General features: G+C 43.0%; 1 protein-coding gene across 1 annotated transcript in view; it reads right to left on the reverse strand.

The window, feature by feature from the left end:
- CFAP299 (cilia and flagella associated protein 299) overlaps positions 1-22,949 on the reverse strand; it is a 222,647-nt gene that overhangs the window by 132,419 nt on the left and 67,279 nt on the right. Inside the window, 1 exon segment of the mRNA XM_075709379.1 lies at positions 13,518-13,608. Within this exon segment, the coding sequence (XP_075565494.1) occupies positions 13,518-13,608 (91 nt within the window).

A 22,949-nucleotide genomic window follows, 5' to 3' on the forward strand; every position in this document is an offset into this window, starting at 1 on the left:
AAGAAGATATTGAACCCAGCAGAAAGTGAGAGTGTTGGCTGGTTTGTATGGCAGGACATAGCTTCATGTAATTCCTTTTGTAGAAATGACACAATGATGGAGTAACAAGAACACGCATTACTGACCGGTGTAATTTCACCCCTGCTTAAAAGGCCATTGCTTAAAAAGGAGATGAAAGCCTCAAACTGATGAATGGGGATAGAAAAAAATCGGACAGAAACAACATTCGTGGTCTCAGGGGAGCCGAGTCATGTGGTTCATGCGGTTTTCCATTTGGCTGCGGAGTCATACTGATTTACAACACGCTCTGACAGGACCTGATCAAAATTATTTTCATCTGCCTCCAGATGGCTCCTAGAACACGTTAGGGCATTTATAAACACCACCAGGGGCACGTCCAGAGGACTCCAGAGCAACAGCGTGCCCCTCTCGCATCAGCAGCATTAACTACTATTTAAACAAATCTCTTTCATTCATCTGATGCTAACAAGCACAACCCAGATTCCCCCTGGACAGCAACGGTTTCACAACGAACTTCTATAGCACCAGAATTCAACCGTCCATGAACACGGACTTGTAAATGTTATGAACTATTGTTCGGATAGTGACGACAGTCAGCTCCTGCTAGGGCCCTGCCATGACAGGTGTTGTACAGTGCCTCACAGCAAAGTCAATGCCCCATTTGAAGGGAAGGGCAGAAATCCAAGGTAGGTGGGCAGGTTTCCACTCTGGAACTGCATGCAGCCTGGGTTGGCAAAAGGGAGGGAGAAAAGGACCAAGGGGGGGACCTGGAGGGAGGAAGAACCGGCGCATCAGGTAATAGTAACATCCAAAGGCAGGAGAGGGAAAGCAGAAACGCTGCCCAATACGGACCACATGTTCGTCCTTCCCTATCAGAGCATGAGACTGGAAGCACCTCATGACCATCATTCAGAGCACCCAGGGTCTGATTTGGGGGTGGGGGGCAGAGGGAAGACAGCTTTCTAGAGGAAACGTAAAATGTTCACAGCATCATGCTCTCACTCCCTGAACATGGGGTAGAGGCAAGAAGTACTCCTTAGAGCTCTGCTTACACAACAAAACCAATATGACCTGTGGAACATGCACTACTGTTTTTTATTCCTATTCCTAAATAACAGAACAATTATCTCCATTAGTTTAGATGATATTCTTTGACTGCAGTTGTTTATTTGATCATCTACTGCTGTAAACTTACATCACAGATAGCACCTCACCACTGTAGATTATCTCAGCAAGAACCTTTGCCAGAGACATTTGTGCATATCAGCTTCTAGTTTGTTTTTGCAGCCTTCGAAGAAAGCCCAATATCGTGTTACAGAACACGAGTTAACAGCCAGTTGTCTCCTTGCATAGATGATTACAGAATACAAAAGAATAGCTGATCCCTAATTTTAAGAATGTAAATATCACCAGAAGCACTAAAAGACAATTTCTGTTTACCAAATACAAAGATGTAAAAGATTAAACCAAGGTCACCAGCAGTAATGTTTCTGCTATAGCCCTTTCTGCCCTGTAAGTGCTCAAATGTTTACAAGCCCACAAATTGATATTGATTAAACACTATGGTATATTTTCCAGAAAAAGATCTGATATCTGGTTCTCTCCTCTGACTTATTTTCAAGCCAAAGAGGAGGGAGGAGGACTACTGTTTTACCTTTGGTATTTCAGTGTATTTCAGGTTAACAATTTATTTTCTCCTGTATTGTTTTATTTGGCACGAGGGACACTTACATCGTTGTTAGAGTATATACACTAACATGTACGCTCAGAAGAATTTCAGCAAGGCAGATCTGACTCTCAAGCGCTTGTTTTCGTACATTGCAGTTTATGATCCAGGACGGCCAAACTAAAAAGGTTATTAGAACAACAGTGTTGACTGAACATCATAAAAATAGACAATAATAAACAAATTAAGCATGACAGGGCTACATCTATTTAAGAAATAGCCTACAGGCTTTGTGAAAGTGAAGTAGGGCAGAGTTTCTCACATGCTGGCAAGAGCCATTACTTGAGCGCTGCAGAAACACAGCGACCCCAGGATCAGCACATCTGAAGAGAAGTTCGTTCCCAGCACTGCTGTGAAGCGCTTTCGGCGTGATGCAAAATCATTTTTTCTGTCTCTTAAAGGGAAAAATGTATCCCTTCTCCTTACTTACAGGATGCCGGTCAGAAGTCATTAGGATCTCTTCTAACTGTGCAATACCTAGTAAAAAGGGCTTCTGTTTGGGTTCCGCAATGCTATTTTAAGTACAAATAAACAGATACTTACAAGTGTTATTTGTTGAAATTTAGATTAGCTTCCTTTAGAAGTTGATCTGAAAATGATTAGGTTTGTCATAGTTCTCTCCTAGCCAGCTCATTACACTACGTAGTTCTATGATTTCGCTATTCACAGTGAAAACTGTTTCCCAGATGAAGACACCACATCGGACATGTAAGAAGTATACTCTTCCCCACCCCCCTTTTTTTTTTCCAGGGGAGCTGTTCAAAACTTACATGGGGTGAACAAACAGGCTCTGCTGTCTAGCGAGAACTGCAGTTGAACTAAGTTTCAAACAGTTGGAATGAAACTTTTAACCGCTTTTGCGATGCTTACTTCTAACATGCCAATATAGTGCTATTTATCTACAAGCAACACAAATGTTGCTTCAAAACAAACGTGGATCAAAATAAACTTCTAAAATACCCACAAATGCTAATCTCTCTCTCGCCCTTGCTTATTTGCACGTATCGAGAGATATACTTGGTACTCTCCCAAATTATCAAAGGAAAGCATTTCATTTTCACGCAGTAGCATCCTGCCTGCTGGAGAGAATCTTCTGGACTGCCTGCCTTAACATGAGTTTTCAGTTTCAAGAAAAACACCCACAGCAGGCAGAATTCACTAAACGCGCATCTACACTTTCCCTCCCGCAAAGACGGTGGGTGCGGCAGCCCCACTACGACTGGCTTGTGTCCTAATGCCCAGTCCCTCACCTCGCGAGCCAGCCGCAGAGCAGCCCCAGGGGCAAGAGCCCCCTTCGGAGCCAAGAGCGGTGGAACCAAACAGGCACAACAACAGCCCGAAGCTCTTCGCTAGTCAGCTAGCTCAAAAACGCTCCTTACAAGTTATTCTGGGGTTGCAAAACCTTCAGAGCTAGCAAATCTGCTAGAAAAGCAGCTCTGCCACACTGGAATACCCTCTGCCAGGAATCCTCTCTGTACTGAGATTTTTGGCTAAGCAAGAAGGTCAGCCACCGTATGACACAGTGCTCTCATATTCCAAGTGAGTTCTCGGGTAAATGCAGCATATTATTTACAACGTATTCTACTTCAACTGCAGCAGTGCTATTTCCACGTGAAATGGAACATCTCCCACATATCGCAGTGTCACCACATTTCAAGTTCCTGCAAGATAAAACCAATGTACGTTGTCTTTGTCATTCACAGAGGGTTTCAACCGATGCACGTGGTTGACCTCAATTGTCTTCTAGGTCTACAAGAAATGACCCGTAGGCATACTTTACGCATGTGCTAGGGTCATTTATTACTCTACAAATCAAAAAGTATATAGCATAATGAAAGCATATGCTCTATTGACTAGTTCTGTAATGGTCTGAATTAGTAGGTCAGTGGGTACTTGGCAAGCATCTGTATGACCATCTGATGACTTGTTAATTTAATGTCATGGTACCAGGTGGCTCGCTCAGTAAACGTGCGCCCACAGCAAACCCCTTTGTCGAAAAGCAACAATTTCCCCTCGTAACAAACTCTGTTCTCGGTGACATCCAACAGGCCAGAAGCACGTACAAAGCAGAGCTATAAAGCTGTTCGCATTAGCAGGCAAGGCGGCCTAGAACATCACTCAAACGCTAAGGAGGGAAATATTTAGGAATATTGCGTAACATACAGAACCGCCTTAAAGCCCATTAGTTCTCATTCCAGCTGTCGTATCATGCTTCTTTCAGTAATGCTTTGAATGTCTTTTCCTACAGCTGGTTTTCACCGAGTCTCACTTATCAGACCATTAGTTAATTTGAGCAAATCAAATGATCTGTTGACAGAATAGCTGTTTATTTCATTCATTTCCACTAAAAGCTTTCATGCATCAGCTCTTTCCGCCTTCCTCCATTGCTTCCTTTAGAGGTAATAATTTATAATGTGAAAGTCACTGTGTTTGGTAACATTAGGCAGCCAGATGCTTGGGTTTTGTTTTCTATAGCTGGGAAAAGAGAAATGCTCCTATTGTAAAGGTTCAAGAACCGAAAATACTAATAAAAACATGCGGGCATAATGCTTTTTGAAAGTCAGTGACCAAGAAGGAAAAAATAAATTGTTTTTGACAATATCACCATTTTTCTATCAGTACCATCATATTTCACTGAGTTTACCCAGATATCTTTTTACCGCACTACTTACTTGTTTTAAGCTAACATTATAAAACACATACAACCTGAAATACGATGCCCGAGAACAAACACCGAAAGGCTCTTAAAACATGTGCGCACTATTTAAGAAAACAGGTTTTCCAGTTAAATCGCAGGTTGTTATTTATGTGAAACACGTTGTCAGTTCTCGGTACAAAGGCATTCACAGAGGTTCATTTCGTGCATGCCCAGGAGCAAGAGAGAAGTATCTCCGGAGTTACACGTACCAACTTCCAGTTGCGATCTTGTGTGTAACTAACTGGTTTTAACTTCCTTAACACCCGCTGGGCTTACATTTAAACCTGCAAAAAGCTACTGCTGAGAACATGAAGCAAACTAAAGATCAAATTCAGCTTCCAGTTCAATACAGGAGGAACCCAGCTGACAGCAGCAGAGAAATACCGCAATCAATATGGGACCCAAGGTCCTTAATCACACTGAAGAATTTCTTTTCCATAAAATAATGCCATCTCAAGGAATACTCTAACTTAGTAGCACACATACAAGGAGATGTGGTCCTGGCTCCATTTAGCTCAATGGTGTCAAAATAGCCACTGAGGTCTGCAGGGGCGTGACTTCAACCTCCATTTCCAAGTAGACAAAACACTACCCAGACAGATGTGGTGAGCAGCCAGCTAGTACACGTTCTCCACTTTATACAAGGATCCTACAGAAAAAATATCCCAGAAAACAAACACGCATGCTTAAGGTAAACTTGCCATTTTACGACCTGAATTAAAAGTTTTCCAACCAGTATTTTCTGACTTGAAACATAGCATTTTTTTCAGAATGCTTAGTAAGCAAAGGGCTACACCAGAAAGCAAATTCACGTTAGAGAAACAAATTTGTGAGGAATTCAATGTCAGAGACCAAGAAAGTTAGCTTTAAAAACAAGACAGACTAGCCACTTGAAGAACATTTAAGTACATGAGACAGCAAACTGCAGCGGTTCATCGTGCGACAGCCAGACTGCCATTCCTCACTGCGGGAAGAGGTTGGAGTTGGACTGCTGTCAAATCAGGACTTTCACTCCACAGCCATCACGCTTGCCAAAATCCCTCCACCCCCAAGCACAAGTAAAACCTGGCATCACCATGGAGCATGACCCTCACATCCGAATCACTGAACAGCCACTTAAGCTTTCAGAAGCCAAAAAAATAAGCGCCAGGGAATGAGAATGACAAAGTCCAAGAGACCTGGTCAGTTGGAGGAGAGAGACCCTAAGGCAGCCCCCTCAGGAAGATGCTACCTCCAAGCTCTGCCGCTTTTACCCGAAAGGGCAAGACAGTGGCTCAAGTGCCCTTTCCCATGGGAAGAGGAAGTTACGGACAGCCACTGCCCATCTGGAGACAGCCAACACAGCACGTGACAGGCTTGGCCTTATTTTCCATGTGCCTAGAGAATGTCTAACGAGAAACTCCTGTAACACAACCTAAACCGTCCAATTCTTGATGTCTTTGCTAGAGGGAAGGCCCCATCCCAAAATTCATTAATACCCCTTTTCAATCACTTAGAAAAGTGTGAGTCCCACAAGAGTCTGCTTCAAGACCGAAAAACAGTCACAGTTCTTCTGCTAGTAGGACAGATATTTAGCTCTTTCCCCCCTGCCCCCCGTGTGTATTTTAGTCAGTGATTTAACGTCAGAGTATGCACAGTCTCTAAAAACATATATTTTCCTAAGCTAAAGCATTTACATGCTTATCCCTCCTTTTTTAATTCACAATTTGAGAAGAATGTGAATGAACACATGACAAATTCCTCCCCATCAACAACTTATGAACACAGCTCTGACATTCTTGGAAAATGAAAGAAAGTCTTTAGAAATACTTCTCATAGGATTTGTTAAATTACATTCATACAAGTACCCTGATGTTGACAATCAGTCTTCTGAATTGGCCAACTATGGCTACTTTAGGAAAACAAAATAGTAGGTTTGGTTTAATTTACTTACAGTCTGTGATTGCCTGTTTGTCTGTGTTTTAGTGATGCTCTTTGATGATTCAGCAAAGCATGACCCACTTCAAGGAGTTCTCTTCCTACTGAGAATTTTATTTCTTCAAGCCGACAGGCCACGACGGAAGTTTACCATTTCACGTCCTAGCATTTAACACATCCTACTGTCACAAATACAGCGAGCTGTACTGCAACGTACATTTGCTCTATATTTCTATAATTGCATTTGTAACACCACCTATTTCCCCACTAAGATTACTATTCTTTACTGGGTTGGCTGTATGTAAGACATCTACTAAAAAGCAAAAATTTGGCACTCATCTAGGTCCTACTCAGGAGAGACCTCCTCAAGCTACATTTGCGCCGGACAATCACGCAACACAAAGAGCGGGACTTCAGGAATGACATGCTTGGAGCCAGAGCCCCTGTGTCCCCACAACGTACACATTTGGGGATCTTTACATCACAGTAGCACTAGTCAGATCCCAAGAACTGGCTATGTGTAAAAGGATGGTGCCCCTGGAGCCCAGCTTCTTGTTTAATGTCTCTTTTTTTTTATTTCCCCTCCAATTCAAGCCAGTAAGTGCATTCCAAGATTGCTCTGCGATGCAAGACCAACGTGTGGTAAGTGGGGCCCACTGAAGCAATTGTTTCAATATTACCCTCCTCATCCCAACTCAAACACTCATGTAGACACAGCGTCACATACGTGTATGCAATCGCTCATCAGTCCCTCTCGAGCTGTCTTTATAAGGAACCCAAGACTTCTGCTGAAACAAAGAAAACCAACTACAAGGTCTTTAAAGGGAGCTTAATTGGTCTTGAATTAATAGCAGTCAATAAAATTATGCATTTTCATCGGTATTCTAAGTGACGTCTTCTGATGACAGCTAATACCATTCAAATAATATGCCACATGCCTTGCTGTCAGCTGATCTGGACCATCACCATTTGCCACAGCGCAAGCAGTTTGCAGTTATTCACAGCTGTTATGTCACTACAACGATACAATTCAGGTATTCTACAAAATGTACTCAGCTCTCCTAACTTTTGCTTCACTTCCGATAAACTACAGAAAAGAATGAAGAAATAAAAGACGCTCTATATTTCTCCTGCTTTTCCACACGCTTTTCTACATGCAGTATCAGTCTGGCAGCCTTCCGATGGAAAACACACACTACAACTAATCATGTTTTTTTAAGGTCTTTAAAATAAAGTACAATCCACACATTACAATTAAACTAGAACAATTCTTCCATGATACTGCACCTATAACTTACAGAGAAGGAATTTCTTTCTGTTGCCAGTACTTCACGATCCTGCAAGTGAAATAATAGAAATAAAACTAATTAAAAAATATACAGCCAGCTCCCTAACAGCTGGTGTTGAGGTACAGAGGACTCTGGATGCACCAGCCCCATTTCCAAGCATTCCAAGTGTTTTTATACTCCATTACACCTGTTGCCAAACGTGCAGCAGCATATAGTACACAAACAGTAGCATACAATCATGCCTATGATTTCTGGAGATAAAATATAAGGAAAAAAGGTTCCACCTGTTATCTGCACAAGAAGTCTCAACAAGTAACGTGACTTCCACACATCCGTACCGCCTTTTACTTGGTGAGAAATGCATACTAAGCCTTCAAGAGACGAAATAAAAAAATTACATCTACGTCCAGGAAACACAGATTAATTTCTTTCATACTAGGCACTTTCCAATGACGTGGAATTTAATATATATTTTCTATTTCAAGGGCAGAAGTGATTTGTTTTAAATTAAGTTCCGATTACCTGCGTGACTCATGCAATTTCTGTAGTGATTTATTAAACAGACAAACATAGGTTGAGTTAAAAGGGAAATAAACATTTCTATAATACGCTCCTTCTCTTGAGAGGGAACCCTTCATAGACATTGGGAACAGTAAAGAGAAGAAAGATCATGTCAACACAATATTGTTGGTCATATACAACGCAATCTTATGCTCCATCGAGTTTTCAACGCAGGAAACGCGTATATTAGCAAGTGCCCAATTCACAAGTTTTTCTGAATCACCTGCAGTGGTTGTTCTGAATGGCTCTAAGGGAACAAGCTGTGACCAGTGCTTCCATACAGCTTCAATAACGCACACTGCAAAGCCAAAATGGCCCAGCCATCTAACTGCTTTCACAGCCAATACTCAGTAGAAAAAGCCAAACAAGTTCATTCTGCTAGGCATGAATTTCATCTGATCTCCTGGTTGTAGCTCTCACATGACTGAAAACAGGAACATCACATTTTGGGGGGTTTTTTGGGTTTGGGGTTTGTTTTGTTTTTTTTTTTTTTGTGGAAACCTTCCCCTCCGCACCAATCAGTGGAACAGGGGGAGGGAAGGATGATTCCTTAGCTTACTAACGTCCCTAATTTCCATGAACAGATTCCACCAAATTATTTGAAGTGCCTCAACACTTTTGATGCTGGCACCGATGCCCGCAAGAACGTAACTATAACTTGTTACGACCAGCATGAAATTCAAATCCACGCTTACAGGGTACCTGTGACTTCAGATACATCAGTATAGCTGTAGTCCTACTCTGCCCCACCACCCCAAGCCTCTCCCAAAAAGCTCAGCCTCAAGGTATTCACAGAGTGACTGAGAGACTTGCTCTGGCACACAGAAAGGAGTTCCCGAGTATTGCATAATTTCCTAAGGCTTTTGTAAATACCAACTACGATATCCACGGAGCCCTTTATCACCTTGAATACACAAGTACTATTTAATGCATACCAGAGTATAGGTGAGGGCTAGATAGGGTAAACATACACCTGCCTAAAGAAGTTGAGACCTGTCTGCCTGCCGAGTTCATCTGCTCGGAAGATATGCATTGCATGTCAGGTGAATTCTCATTTATGAGAACACAGAGCATTCACCACTACTGCCAAAATCCATCAGCAGCCTCGTGTTACCTCACTCCGCAGCCCCTGCTCATTTTTTAAAACTACCTTCTACCTCATACATCCTATTTCTCACATAAACTTTTCTGGATCAAGTTTTTGGATGGAACTGGTTAATCAGCAAATACATGCAACACTTCTGTCATGACAGTCTCGTTTCGGAGAATTAACCTCCCAGATCAACTTGACGTATGGATGACGTGCAAAGGCCGAGGTGAAACAGAGGGGAAATACGAGCTTCAGCTAATCAAGCCACACAGTCACCAAACACAGCTGAGAAAGATTTTTTTTCTTCCAGGCACAGTAAAGTGCAGGTTTCGCAACTGGATGTTTTTAATCGCCCTCTCCCCACTTTGTGTGAGAAAAGGAGGAGACACTTCACCCTGCTTTTTTTGTAGCTTTTTTTGTGTTGCGCTGGTTTTTTGCTTGGTTTTTGTTTGATCGGTTTTGTTCTGGTTTTGTGCTTTTTTAGTGTTGGTTGGTGGGGTTTTTTGTTGGGGTTTTTTTGTTTGTTTTTTGTTGTTGTTGTAGGTTTTTTGTACCAATAGGATAGGCTGGCTGTATATCCAGAAAAGACAAAAAAAAAATCATTTGGCAGAGGTTGATTTCTAAGGGTCCAGACATGCCAGCAGAGCTCCCACCGGCAACACCAGGTGAGAGCACTGACACCACGCACCGTACCTCCTAGATGTATCCCTGTCACCGTGACATGCAGAAGTGCTGCTAACCCTTAAGTAAAGGGCCTTGCTGTGGATAATGCTAGAGCAAAATATGTATTACAAAAAGCTTTGTCAACATCACACTCCTTCAGCCTCTGACAAGGTTTTTAAATCCTTTTCTTCTTCATCTCCCGTTTCTGCAGTAACCCCGAAGTCTAGCTCGACAGCAGGTAACCCCATCTAGCAGCATTAACTCCCGTTGTGCTGAGGACCACCACGGCAGAGAATCTCGTCCTGACAACGCTGCCACACGTGTGCAGTGATTTTGGAGGTAGACCACAAAGCCTTATACAACCTTATCTGGATGGACTGAGAAAAGTCAGTCTTACCTTGACCAGACTTTTGCAAGGAAAGCCAACGATTTAATTAAATTACTCATGGGCTCGGAGACACCCAAGTTGCTATTGTCATGTAGTGCCAACAGCGCTACGTGACACCCTCTGAAGGAGGATGGGAACTTACATGATGACTCCCTGCTGTCTCTCTCATTTTTATCAGTCCAACTTGTGTGACTTGGAAGCAAGTCCCCATGGCTTGCACTGCCTTCCCCTCAAAAGGAGAAGCAGGTTCTAGATATCACATGCTGAACAGAGAAGCGTGGAAACCATGCAAGTGTCTCAGTGAGCACAGACTGGATCTTGCAATGTAAGCATTGCTTGGCAGCAGTTTTAGCTTTACAAACAGGCAGTGTTTTCGTTGGGTAGGCTGGTCTTCTCAGCAACCAGTGTACATGGTCTTAGAGCCCAAGTACAACCCCTAAAAATGTACAGAATTGTCTACAGCCCTAGGAATAACACAGGTGACACTGTCAAGATAAAAAAAAAAAAAAAAAAAACCCACCCCGCACCAAACAGAGTTTCATAAGGGAATACCTTCTCTCTGCGGTTCATTAGGTAAGCAACAGTAAAAACCAAAAATGTCTTTTGTGTGCATTTATGACTGCAGCCAACAGGTTTATGTTTTGAATCACTATTTGAAATGCATTCCCACATCGAAGTGTATTAAGAAAACATTATGGGGTCCCCTGTAAACCAGCAAACTGCAGGAGTCGGAGTTGAAGCTGAAATTGCACACTTGATATACTTCATTATATCTAGGTAGGTACCAAATAGCTTGTAATAATACTCACTGTTCCAAAAACTTTTGATACATAACCAGAGGCTGTTTTGGGGGCCTAGAAATTGTATCACTGCAGGAGGCCTGGGAACTTGGGAACTGAGACCAGCTGTCTTCATTTTGATGGGACGCTTATTACTTATTTTTTATTTTAATTTTCAAGGGTAGCCTATAATTTACCTACCTTCATTTCTTAGAGCCCCACACTAGGTTGCCAGGCAGAGCGCTAAGCCCTTACCAGCGCTTTCCGAATGCAAGCTCTGCTTAACACAGGTCTGGTGGCTCCCGCCTGCTTGTTTCAATATCCCCTGCCACAGCACTATAAGGATACACAGCCTCAGAGCAGAGAGGAGAACCAAACTAGCTCCAACATAGAGACGTGCCTCAGAGCATCAGAAAGAGGAAACAAACAAAAAAATTCCCCCCAAACCTCTTTTGGTGTAGCAAACCCAAGGAGCTTAAAAGGCGGGGAGTATCATTGTAAGCATATGAACCTATTCTACCTTCTTCTCTCCAGGTTTCTCAGGGCCGAGTTTCACGCAAGGAGGGAAAACTCTACCAGAAGCTTCCAGGAGTTCCCAGGCTGCACTGGATCCAGTTTCAGGTGCTCAGTGAATGCTACCGCACGGCGTCCCCCCACAAGACTGAGAAGCCTGTTCCTGACCTCGGCGCTTCCCAGTGCCCTCCTAAGACCCTCTGCGGTAAGAGAGAAGCACATTTCACTTCCCACCCCCAGACCCACGCAGCACCCCGTCAGCACAGCCCGGGGACTGGAATCCATCTGCAGGGAGGTCTCAGCCAGTCTGAAGTGCTGGGCTCGGCCCTGCTGCCTTTACATCAAGGCAGAAATAAATACCTGTTAGTATAAACCGACAGCCCTTCGCTGCGCTGAAAAGGTTCTGCATAACTCAGTAGTGCCCCCACCCGCAAAATGAAGAAATTACTTCTCCTTTACATGATGCTCTGAAAACTACAGCCAGAAAGGGAATGACGAGAGTAAGACGCTACAATTAGCAACTGCTTTTTTCCTTTTTTTTTTTTTTTTTTTTAACATTATGGTAAATATGTGGAATAAGTGACAGAGTGCTTCCACGCTCAAGGCTAAACAATCACAGCATTGTTCCACAAATGTTGAGGAACCACACTCCAGGCAGCATTTCCTCTGCAAATTCTAGAGATTAATTAGCTGGCCATAAAAGAATAAATATTGACCCTAGAATTATGGAAGGGAGAGGAGTTATGCTTTTACTTCAATTAGGAGAGTTGAAGGAAAGCAAAAAAAAATCATTAGTGTATGCCCGATCAACTTCCTAAGCAAGCAGAACCCGACAATAAGATCACCATCACGCTTGACTTCCTGAGTGCCCAGCGCTGCCTTTGCAGTCACTTTCATGACTTTTCTTTAACATGAGAGGCCATCTAACAGACAGAAATCCAGGCTCCTGCTACCCCATAAGGAAGGCAAGAAACAGCACTATTCTATCTAAACACAGCAGTAAGACCAGGAGACCGTTCCGGGCTCATTTTCAGTTGTGTTAGGACGGGTAAATGGAAGCAGAATGAACTCAAATCACAAAACTCAAAACTCCCCTCCTTGTACAGCATGCCAGCACAAACTCTTCTTGGTGCAAAATTACAGCTATTAAAAAGCCAAGGATACAGGACCATCCTCCCTTTAAATTGAAAGATATTGATCGAGCTACTTTTACAAGTGGCAATTTAAACTTCAGCAACACTGTCCCCCGAGCATAGCTACATGAATGCGGGGGAGTGACAGCCAAGGCAGGGGAGATTCCCAAGGGGCCTCTGCCAGGATTCTCCAGGATCAAGTAAAGCACCAGCAAGCACAGCACACGGACCGCTTTGCTAGCGTGTACGAGCTGGCAGAGTCAGGAGGCACACGGCCATACTCGTAACACTCTCCCACGTGAGACCCAACGTACCAAGCACCCCACCCAAACTCAGCAGGGAAACTCCAGTAGCACCAATGTTAGTGAGTTTCCAAGAGATCATCCCAGCCATCAGGCTGCATCTTCATCTAGTGAAAGCACACACGGGAATGTATTTGGCAAGGCAAGAATCTACAACTTCTTATGAAATCAAGTTACTTCACTAGATGTTCTTCCTCTTGTAACCTTCAGCTCATCACTTACCTTTTGTAGACTCCTGGGTAGTGTTTTCATATGCTTTGCTTATTAAAAAAAAAAATTAACATCAACAAATTTCTAGGTTTCAAGAAATGTCTCCTTAAAAAAAAAAAAAAAATCTTTTTCAAATGTTCCACCGGAAGTTTTCCTGTAAAATACCTCATTTGCCTATTCAGATTCATTTTTAAGCTGCTAAGAAGATTGTGATATCAGATACTCACAGAAATTTTTCCAGTACGATTGCCTTCCTCTCTTTCTGCCAGGGCCCGCAAAAAGTTATCTTTCAGTTCTTTTCCTACACTTGCTAGTGACCTACCAAAAAAAAAAAAAAAAGGTACAATTATTAATTATTGCCACAGACTGAGTTCACTGTTGGGTTAGGCATTCTGTAAGTATAAGGAGACAGTCCTCACCCTGTCATAGCTAATTTGTCTATTGCCTCTTCTGTTTTTACAAACTCTTAAACCACTCTTCAAAATTCATCACTACTGCAGATGTACGATACAACAGTAGTTTATCAAAAGGCAACTTCTACTAACACACATTTTCAATTATATATCTGGAGCCATCTAAGCACCTATTTTATGTCCCCAGAACTATGGCCAAAGTCATGTTTACATAGAATACCCAATTTCCAGTGTACCAATATGAAGGTAAATGGATGTAATACCTTATCCTTCACCCAGCAACTAATCAAATGAACTATTACATACTTAGACTGCTTGGTGTGCTAGGGTTAATATAGTTTCTGTATCCTGAAGTACAAAGCATGAAAAGAAAAACCAATTTTGCACCACAAAAACTGGTAAAAAACAAAAAAAACCTAAAGTCACAAGAAAGGATACCATACAGTAGAAATTACTTGTTAGCCTTTGAACGTAGTGCCCTAGAATTCAAACAATCATTAAAAACAGAAACCACGTATCAGATGGACAAAAGCACTCAATATTGGACAAACCCTTGATGCTGGGATAGAGTTAATTTTCTTGCCAGTAGCTAGTATGGGGCTGTGTTTTGGATCTGTCCTGCAAACAGCGTTGATAACACAGGGATGCTTTCCTTACGGCTGAGCAGCGCTCCCACAGAGCCAAGGGCTTTGCTGCTGCTCACCCAGCCCAGCAGCGAGCAGGCTGGGGGGGCACGAGAAGCTGGGGGGGACACGGCCGGGACAGCTGACCCCGACTGACCCCAGGGATATCCCACACCGTATGGCGTCAGGCTCAGCATATAGAGCTGGGGGAAGGAGGAGGAAGGAGCAACGTTTGGAGCCATGGCGCTTGTCTTCCCCGTTGCGCACGACGGAGCTTTGCTTTCCTGGGCATGGCTGAACACCTGCCTGCCCATGGCAAGGAGCAAATGAATTCCTGGTTTTGCTTTGCTCGTGCATGGCTTTTGCTTTACCTATTAAACTGCCTTTATCTCAATGCATGAGTTTTCTCACTTTTACCCTTCCCATTCTCTCCCCCATCCCACCGGCGGGGAGCAAGGGAGCAGCTGTGCCGGGCTGAGTTGCCGGCTGAGGTTAAACCACCACACCGTTCAACAAAAAAGTGATTCTTCAAAATGGTTTCCGCAAGTCTCTTAGCCTAATCTAAAGCCCTTCTCCACCTGCAGCAGTCATTGCACTCACTCCAGCGTACTTTGCATGCACCAGAAGGAAGCAGAGACTTCCTCAATCCTGCACTCAAGTGGCTTCACTGGGAACTTCCCTCCTTCTAATGTCTGAAGTACTGAATGCTGACTGGAAAGCGTGCCCTCGAGCAACCCAAGGCAAACCAGGGCCTCGGAGTTCAGCACGTATCTACCCAAAAGGGGAAGGATTACTACGTCCCCCCACTACCTCGATGTGAATATTTCAATAAAAAGCAGTAGCATTGTCAATCCAAGTAGACAGAGTACAGCATCAATAAAGATCCTTCTATCAAGTGTATAACGTATCGAGCTTCAAATAAAAGAGCGCCACAAAAACTGAAAAATTCCCTTTGTTAGGTTTTTAAATATAGACATGCGTGGTAACACATCCTTAAACTGAGTGGAAAGCCTGCATCTAAGCTTCAAATCTCTGATGTAGAGCTATCGGGTCAATCTCTGGCCACTTTACCAGCTGTTATCCAGAAGTACATGAGTTCTAAGATGTTTCAGAAGCCCATCTGCTGCACTGTAAAAAAAAAAAAAAAAAAGAAAGACTAACATATGGATTAAAGCACCTCAATTAATTAGATGTAGAAGACAGATAAGGAATGGAGTATCAAATTTTCCTTTTCCTGTCCAGTTAACAATTCTAGATTCCCAAAGTCTTCCTTTCTCTGGCAGAGGTTAATACTAAATCAACAATAAATCCACGTTTAACCACTGTTCTACCCAACTTCACTACAAGTTTGTGGCTCCTATTTGAACCAGAAGAAGGGTGTGGGTGCCTGAAAGATTATGTGTTTTTACCCACTTAAATCTTATGTTCCAATAAGAGATTTCCCCTTTCCTTAAAACTCTTGTCTTCCTCCCATCCTTCAATCACCAGCAAAATAATCGCTGACCCACTTGCAGAACATACATAACATGCATAAAACTTCTTTTTTGAGGAAATAGCGTTCCTTCTGCATTAGAACACACTGAGCCATGCCTGAAATCAAGCTGCACTGTTCCTGGAAAATATGAGGTATCACTGGGTGGCCCTGTCTAGGTCAAAAATTACGGAGTGTTAAAACATAGAGCTAAAATTTCACAGGTGCATCACAGGTGTAAGGCAGCAGCTTTTCACAATCCTCAGGGTAATTCCAAAGGGGCATTAGTGTGCCTGACTTGCTGTGTTGACTACTTGGGGTCTAATTCAGCAAGCCTAACTTCCAAAAGATGCAAGACGAGAAAAAAAACTTCCTCTGATACATATGTATTTTCTATACACTGTTCTCAGTGACAAAGGCCCCCTTGCTCTGCAGAAGATGCTTCAACATTGAAAAAAGGGGTGGGGGGGGGTGGGAGGGCAGGGAAGTCTGGATTTGACTAGAAGTTCATTCTCCTATGGCCCGCAAGAAAAACCATCAACAACAATATTATGGCCTAATAAAACATTATGAATGCAACACATCATGGTTGAAGGGACACAGAAGGAAGATCACTTGGAGCAGGGCTCAGTATTAACTGTCTGCTTTTTTGTAGTAAAGAGCAGGGTGGGACAGAAGACCCACCCCCAAAAAATCAAGCAAAATTATTCGAGTCATATCTGAGAAACATATGAAACATTTGTTCGTTTAGAGAAACGTTTTTAGAAATATATCAACATCATGTTACCTGCACAACGATGTCCCTAATGGCTTAAAAGTATTAAAGAAAAAAAGTTCACGGGACCAGTGAGTGAAGAAACAAAACAGGAGACGTGTCCTCTGTATCAGATTCTTAACCTCTTTGAAATCCCCTGTTTTAAATATATACAATTACTATATATACACTATTAGTGGATAAAGAAGAACAGGCGGTATCACTGCTAAATTTGAATCACAAAGAAAGCAGAAATAGGTCCAGGCTATTCCGACATCAGCTTTTATCAATTTAGAAAAGAAGAGTGTTAGAGGGAATGAGGAGCTTAACACTTCAAGCCCGAATTCTAGAAGTCCAAGATCTGAAAGCATCCCCCAGCATCTAAGCGAGTATTTCCTGAGGTAGGGACAAAGCTACTTGGTAGAGCTTCCACTTAGTTTTTTTTTTTTTAACTGGCAAGGATTAACTCCCTTATTTCCTGCATGAAAGCTTATGTTATTTCTTTGAGCTTTGGTCTTTTTCACTTCTTTGCCCCTTGGGATGTGCACCCTCAGCCTCGGTACCCCAGCTCCAAGATCTGTCTTTCCTCTCGCAGCTTGCCCACACAGGAAAAGTGCACCCGTTTACCTTAAGGGAGATTTTCAACTAAGGTAGTTAAAACGGCACAAAAGGTCACATGAATATTCTTAAGACTGGCTTAAACAAGGCTCATTTCAGTATCAAACGTAATCCGTTAGTAACTGACCTGACTTAAAGTGTCCACAAGGAATTGCAAGCTTCTGCAGACATGTATTTGCATTGAACCAGTTTAAAAAAAAAAAAAAAAATCAGCTTGACTTTAATAAATTGTACATAAAGAATTGCAAGCTTCTGGAGACACAAGCGTGCACCAAATGGGTTAAAAAGAGTTCCAATTATACCTTGTTCTCGTCTGAATAAGGCTACATGTTCACTAGGAAGATGCAGCGTTGACGGGAACACTGTATGAGCATTTGTTACTACTCAGTCTTTGAGAAAGGAAGGAGATTTTTCTCTCCCTGCCACAGCAGCACGTACATTCTCTGCACTCTAGTTTTACCATCATAGCAGAAGACTAAGAAGAAAAAAAAAAAAAAATCAAGGCATTCCACTCTGCGCAATTTTCCACACACGTAAACAGGCTGCAATTTTGGGGTGTGCCTAGTTAGGAATTCATGAAGGCCACATAAGTGTTTGTTCCAGGTTTGTTCCTGCCAGGCGAGATGAGGGAGTTCTCCGAGCAGGGAGGAGCGGCGAGGAATTCTCTAGCACCCACCGAACACTACTCCTGTCTAATGAGGGTTACTTAACTTGCCATGACCTATAAATTGGTGTTGAAATACATTTTTTTAAAAATCCATACACAATAATATTTCATTATTAGCGTAAATTTGTGCATCTGCAGCACCAAACATGTAACCATAACATTCACGCACTGCCCAAAACAACTCCTACCATTTAGTTCATGCCTCGGCACACTTATGGAAGGATGCCTTAGAGCCAAAGTCCAATTTAGGAGGCAGCATTACCTCTTTACAAGGCACTCTGATGCCAACTGCAGTCACCTGTACTCATCACCGTACATTTCTGACCGATGATATTTTTAATTGTTCCCTGCACCACATGGGTAGAGGCCCACACTGAGAGCAGGGTGTTATTGTGCTAGGCACCGTACAACCCTCCTGTCTTGGTGAGCTTTGAAACCAAACACCCAGACACAGAAAAGCCTGGTGGAAAAAGTAAAATACAGGAGGAGGTTACTATTCTCATTTTCTAAACGGGAATCCGAAACATGCAAAGATTCAGCAACATACCCAAAGCTAACACAGAATGTCTCTTCAAGCACGTTATTGTCACCGGTCTGGCGGCAAATGCTCCACAACTAGCTGCGTTAAATATTAATTCCTGTATTAACTTCTCCCCTTCTGAAGATATACTTTTCCTGCACATACAGGAGAGGAACCTTAACAGTGAGTAACACTCCTAACTACAGCGTCCTTCAGTGGAAGCACTACTGAAAATAAGTATCACGGTTTCACACAAATGGAAGGGATACTTTTCTGAGGGAACTTGGTTGGGTACAAAAACTCCTAGCGATGTTAACACTATTAACTGTTGGCTGCTGTTTCCAATTCCATAAATACACTTCTTTCTTTATGATGCTCAACGTTTCACTTACGAAACCGTACACTTCCACACTATTTTGTTCCTCCCAAGCTGCTCTCCTCCTTCCCAGAGCTCCCAGTATCTTCCACCATCCCACATACCCTCCTCGCCTTCCCCGTTCAGACACCTTTTGCTTGCGGCATGCTTTTTTGGTCTTCACCAATAGCTGTTAGTGAAAAGCAGAAAGCAAGCAAGCTCTGTTTGAACTTGGGTTAGGACTCCTTCATTCTTATTTTGACAGGCTACACTGCTTTTTTTTTTAATTCCCATTTTGTTATGGTTCCCTAGGGCTTCATTTATTTTATTTTATTTTCCTACATCTTCTACCATGTGGGCTTTTCCTGAGAGCACTGGAGTCACAGTTGGAAACAGAACAATACAGTTTAACTTTGAGAGCGCCCTGTTGACCTGAAGAATGCTTTTTATCAAACTGAGATAATGGGAAGAACATCCAACAGTCACACTGTTATTCTTTCAAAAGTACGCTCCATGCTCCAGTTCAGCAGAAAGCCAGACTGGAATGCACATTCTCGCCTAACTTCTGCAAAGCAGCTGTGTTTTGCAAACACCTGCCCCAGGATTAGTGGGGAGACAGGCTTAAGAAGTCCATCCCAAAGTTTCTCCCTCATCTCGAGACACATAATTTTTATTTTAAAACATTTGAAGTTTCAACCTCCCAGCGCCACACACTTACAACATCGTGTCCTGAGGCAGGACTATTACTTGAGCACTGTTCCAAGACATCAGATGTATATTTGTTTTCTCTACGTGAGGTATGCACACTTTAAAAAGGAGAGATTAGAGTACGCGATTATACCTTAGAGACCAGGGCGTAAGGCTGGGACTGGAAAGATTCAAGTTCATCACCCCGCTCTGTCACAAAGACGCGGTGCAAGCTTGGCGACTCGCTCGGTTCTCTCGCGCCTTAGTTTCCAGTCTGAAAAGCTGGGATGACTCCACTTCTCCAGCTCAACACGGCCACACACAGCAAGGCCGCCTGGGACTCCGCAAGAGGCACAGCACTTAGAAAGGCACGGGGAAGCATTCAGCCACTGCAGCAATGCGGACAAATACTTGCTCATTTATGTTCATCACATGAACTGAAAGCTTGGTCAAACCACTTCTCATTGGTAAGTCTTCTCTGCAAGGATGAGAAAACACGCCACCTCCGCAGTAAAATACTACTTTGGTCAAACGTCAGTGTGGTTCTGCAGGCTGCCTTGCGGGAGTATCAGACTGGCTCTTGAGACCCGTTCATTTGCGTTCGCGGGCCTTCCTCCCTTCGTGACGGACCTAGCTCTGCAAGCGTACTTGCCCCTTTCAGCTAACTTGCCTCAAAAAGGATGCGAGATTAAAAAAAAAAGCTCATGCAAGGGTAGCCAGCATCCATCAAAAACCTAGTAAAGATTAGCAAAGTAGGCAAGCGGTCTCTGGCTGACCCACCACATGCAGCCAGGGTAACATAAAGGAAGAATGAAGACGGTATATCAAGGTTAATGGTCGGACTGGATGATCTTAAAGGTCTTTTCCAACCTAAACGATTCTATGATACGCAAGGACATGCGTATGGCTGATTTTTACTGCACGGTGCCATCTTTTTGTGATTTTAATGAAACAATACACAGAGTGCCTACAAACTGCAATGACGCCAGACAGCAAGAACCATAATCCTTTATAACCATGATTACCTGAATCCATCTACAAGTTTGCCTCCATTTTAAAAAGGAAAAATGAAAACAGGAAAAAAAAAGGGGGCGGGGGGCGCGGACGCAAACGACGACACAGACACCCAACCCAAGCACTGATGTACCATGAGCTGTCCAAGCCTGACCTCAGGGTCCGCCCTCTATTCTCCAGCAGTACTTCCACTGTATTCGAGTGATAAGGCAAAAAAATGCACCCAAAACATCAGCTGAAACCACAAGCTGGATTTGGACTACTGCAAACACAGATGTCTCTACCAAGAGATAAAGGGAAAGCACTTCATTTCTAAATAAACATGATATGGGGCTGCTTAAAGAGGAGGTGTAGATTTAAAAAAAAAAAAAAACAAAAACCAAAAAAAAACCCCAACCAAACAAAAAAAAAACCCAAACCACCACACACACTTCTTTTGGTTCACCTTTGTAAAATAAAGCCCACTGGTGCTACTATCCAATTTGACGTATTAACTGGAGCTGTTACAAACAACACCAAAAGGTAAAATCATCATTTCCTCTTTCTTACAAGGACAACGATGCAAGGAGAAGACGATTATTTAACTTTCTTTGAACCTAAAATAACGACATCAAAAGGCACTAGGCAACAGCATGTGTATAAAGAGCCTCTGTCTGTCAGTTTTATTTTATTTTGCAATTTTATTACATAAGGTGTGTAGCATCATGAGAGCAGAGGACCTAAGCAGGAAGGCACGGCTAAGAGTAAAACACAAACGACCTGAAAATCTCTTGTAGCTCTGCTCATGACCTCGTGTACTGTAGAAGCGTCACATCTCTAAAATAGCATGAAAACTTCCCAATTACGGCAAGAGCAAGCTCTGGCTGTAAGGGCATGGTAAGGGAGGAGCTTAACGCTGACCGCAAGAGAAGAGAGCGTAGAGATGGGCAGAGCGGGGGCCAGCGCGACTGCGCCCCGTTTCGCAGAGTCCTTTTAACAGCCCCGGAGGTCGCTGCCGCCTAAGGGTACTCCCGTCAAAGCCCTCTGCAAAGCCCCCACCGAGCTTCCTAGGCCCAAGATCTTCATATGGACAGTTCGGGGCATACTGACACGGAAGCGCGCGGTACGTACTATTGTATTACTTGCGCAACTTCATTTTAAAAATATTTTTCACAGTATGTATGTCTGTGAGAACCACTCCTGACATCAAGGAATTAGAGTAGGAATTATATAGAATGAGAAGATTAAACTTTCAACTACTTGGACATTTTGGGGCATATAAACGTTTGTAAAATCTGCTATAAAATTTGTGATTGCTGGTTAGGTAACTGAACATACAGGAAATACCTAAGGACCTTAACAGCATACATGGCATTGTTTAATAAAATGAACAAGGAACTGTAACGACTATACTTATTACGTGATATTTGAAACTCCACAGAATAAACGATTTTTTTAAAAAACATTATAGAGTTGCTTATGCACTTCCCTGGAACACTTTCCAGTGCTATCGCAGATTTGGCTTGTGTTGAGAAGCCCCCACCTGACAAAACACTGGCACCGATATTTCCAAGGGTGTGAGTAACCAGTAACACAGTCCTGTCCCTCATCCAACATTCACAAACTTTAAAAGAGAAAAAAAAAAGTTCCTTTATCAAGTCTGATTAAGGCCCTAGGATACACACACTACTGCCTGTTTAACACAAGGAAGGGAAGAATTTCAGAGATTTTTCCTAGTGCTGCTGACATAGCTCACCATCTATGAGAACAGGTAACTACGTGTCCTATATGTTGTGCCTTCTGCATGAAGGAATTGGACTTGCCCTGTTTAACTCGAGACAAAAGCTCAGCTGACTTTGGGAGGCACACTGAGCCCGTGGGCTGCAGCTCAAGACACGGGGACGTTCTTCAGCTTTTTGCTGAAGCCAAGCTGGGCTGGCAGCAGGCAGAGCCAGCCTCCTCGGGTAGGTCAAAGCAGCTGAGACACCCTGATTCAGATTTCAGCAGCTGTAAGGCCACGCAAGAGAGCCATTTCCACCACCTATTCAGGTAGTGGGTGCTGAGCCATGAGGCCCATATTGCTGTCAGTTTGTACTGCAGGCAGGCGTCAAAAGCTAGGGGAGAAACACAGCCCCCCTTTTTCCACAGCAAGCAGAGAAACTGGCATCTACAAGACTTAGTAGTGCCACACCTCAATCACGACTGCTGAGGAATCAAACTGCAGGGGTTCTTCTTTTGCATTTGGGGTTTTTTTTAGCCCCACAGGCTCAGTTATCTCCACGACCGACAGCTCCTCCAAGACTCACATCGAAGCGTTAGGCTCGCAAGACAGAACGAGACACAACACCCAGGTGTAAAAATGCGAGAAAAAAATCCCTCTAACTTCTTTGTCAAAATGACAGCACCTTAGGGAATTATGTCAGAGACACAACAAACGTAATCTTGCTCTAATCTAACTGCTGCTTTTACTTACTACGGAGAAACTGACCTTAAAATACAGAATTTACAAATAACACAGAAACAGAGTAACTTTCTTGTAGCAAGCAAAATGGGAATTA

Source organism: Pelecanus crispus, chromosome 4 (genome assembly GCF_030463565.1).
Source record: "Pelecanus crispus isolate bPelCri1 chromosome 4, bPelCri1.pri, whole genome shotgun sequence".
NCBI lineage: Eukaryota > Metazoa > Chordata > Aves > Pelecaniformes > Pelecanidae > Pelecanus > Pelecanus crispus.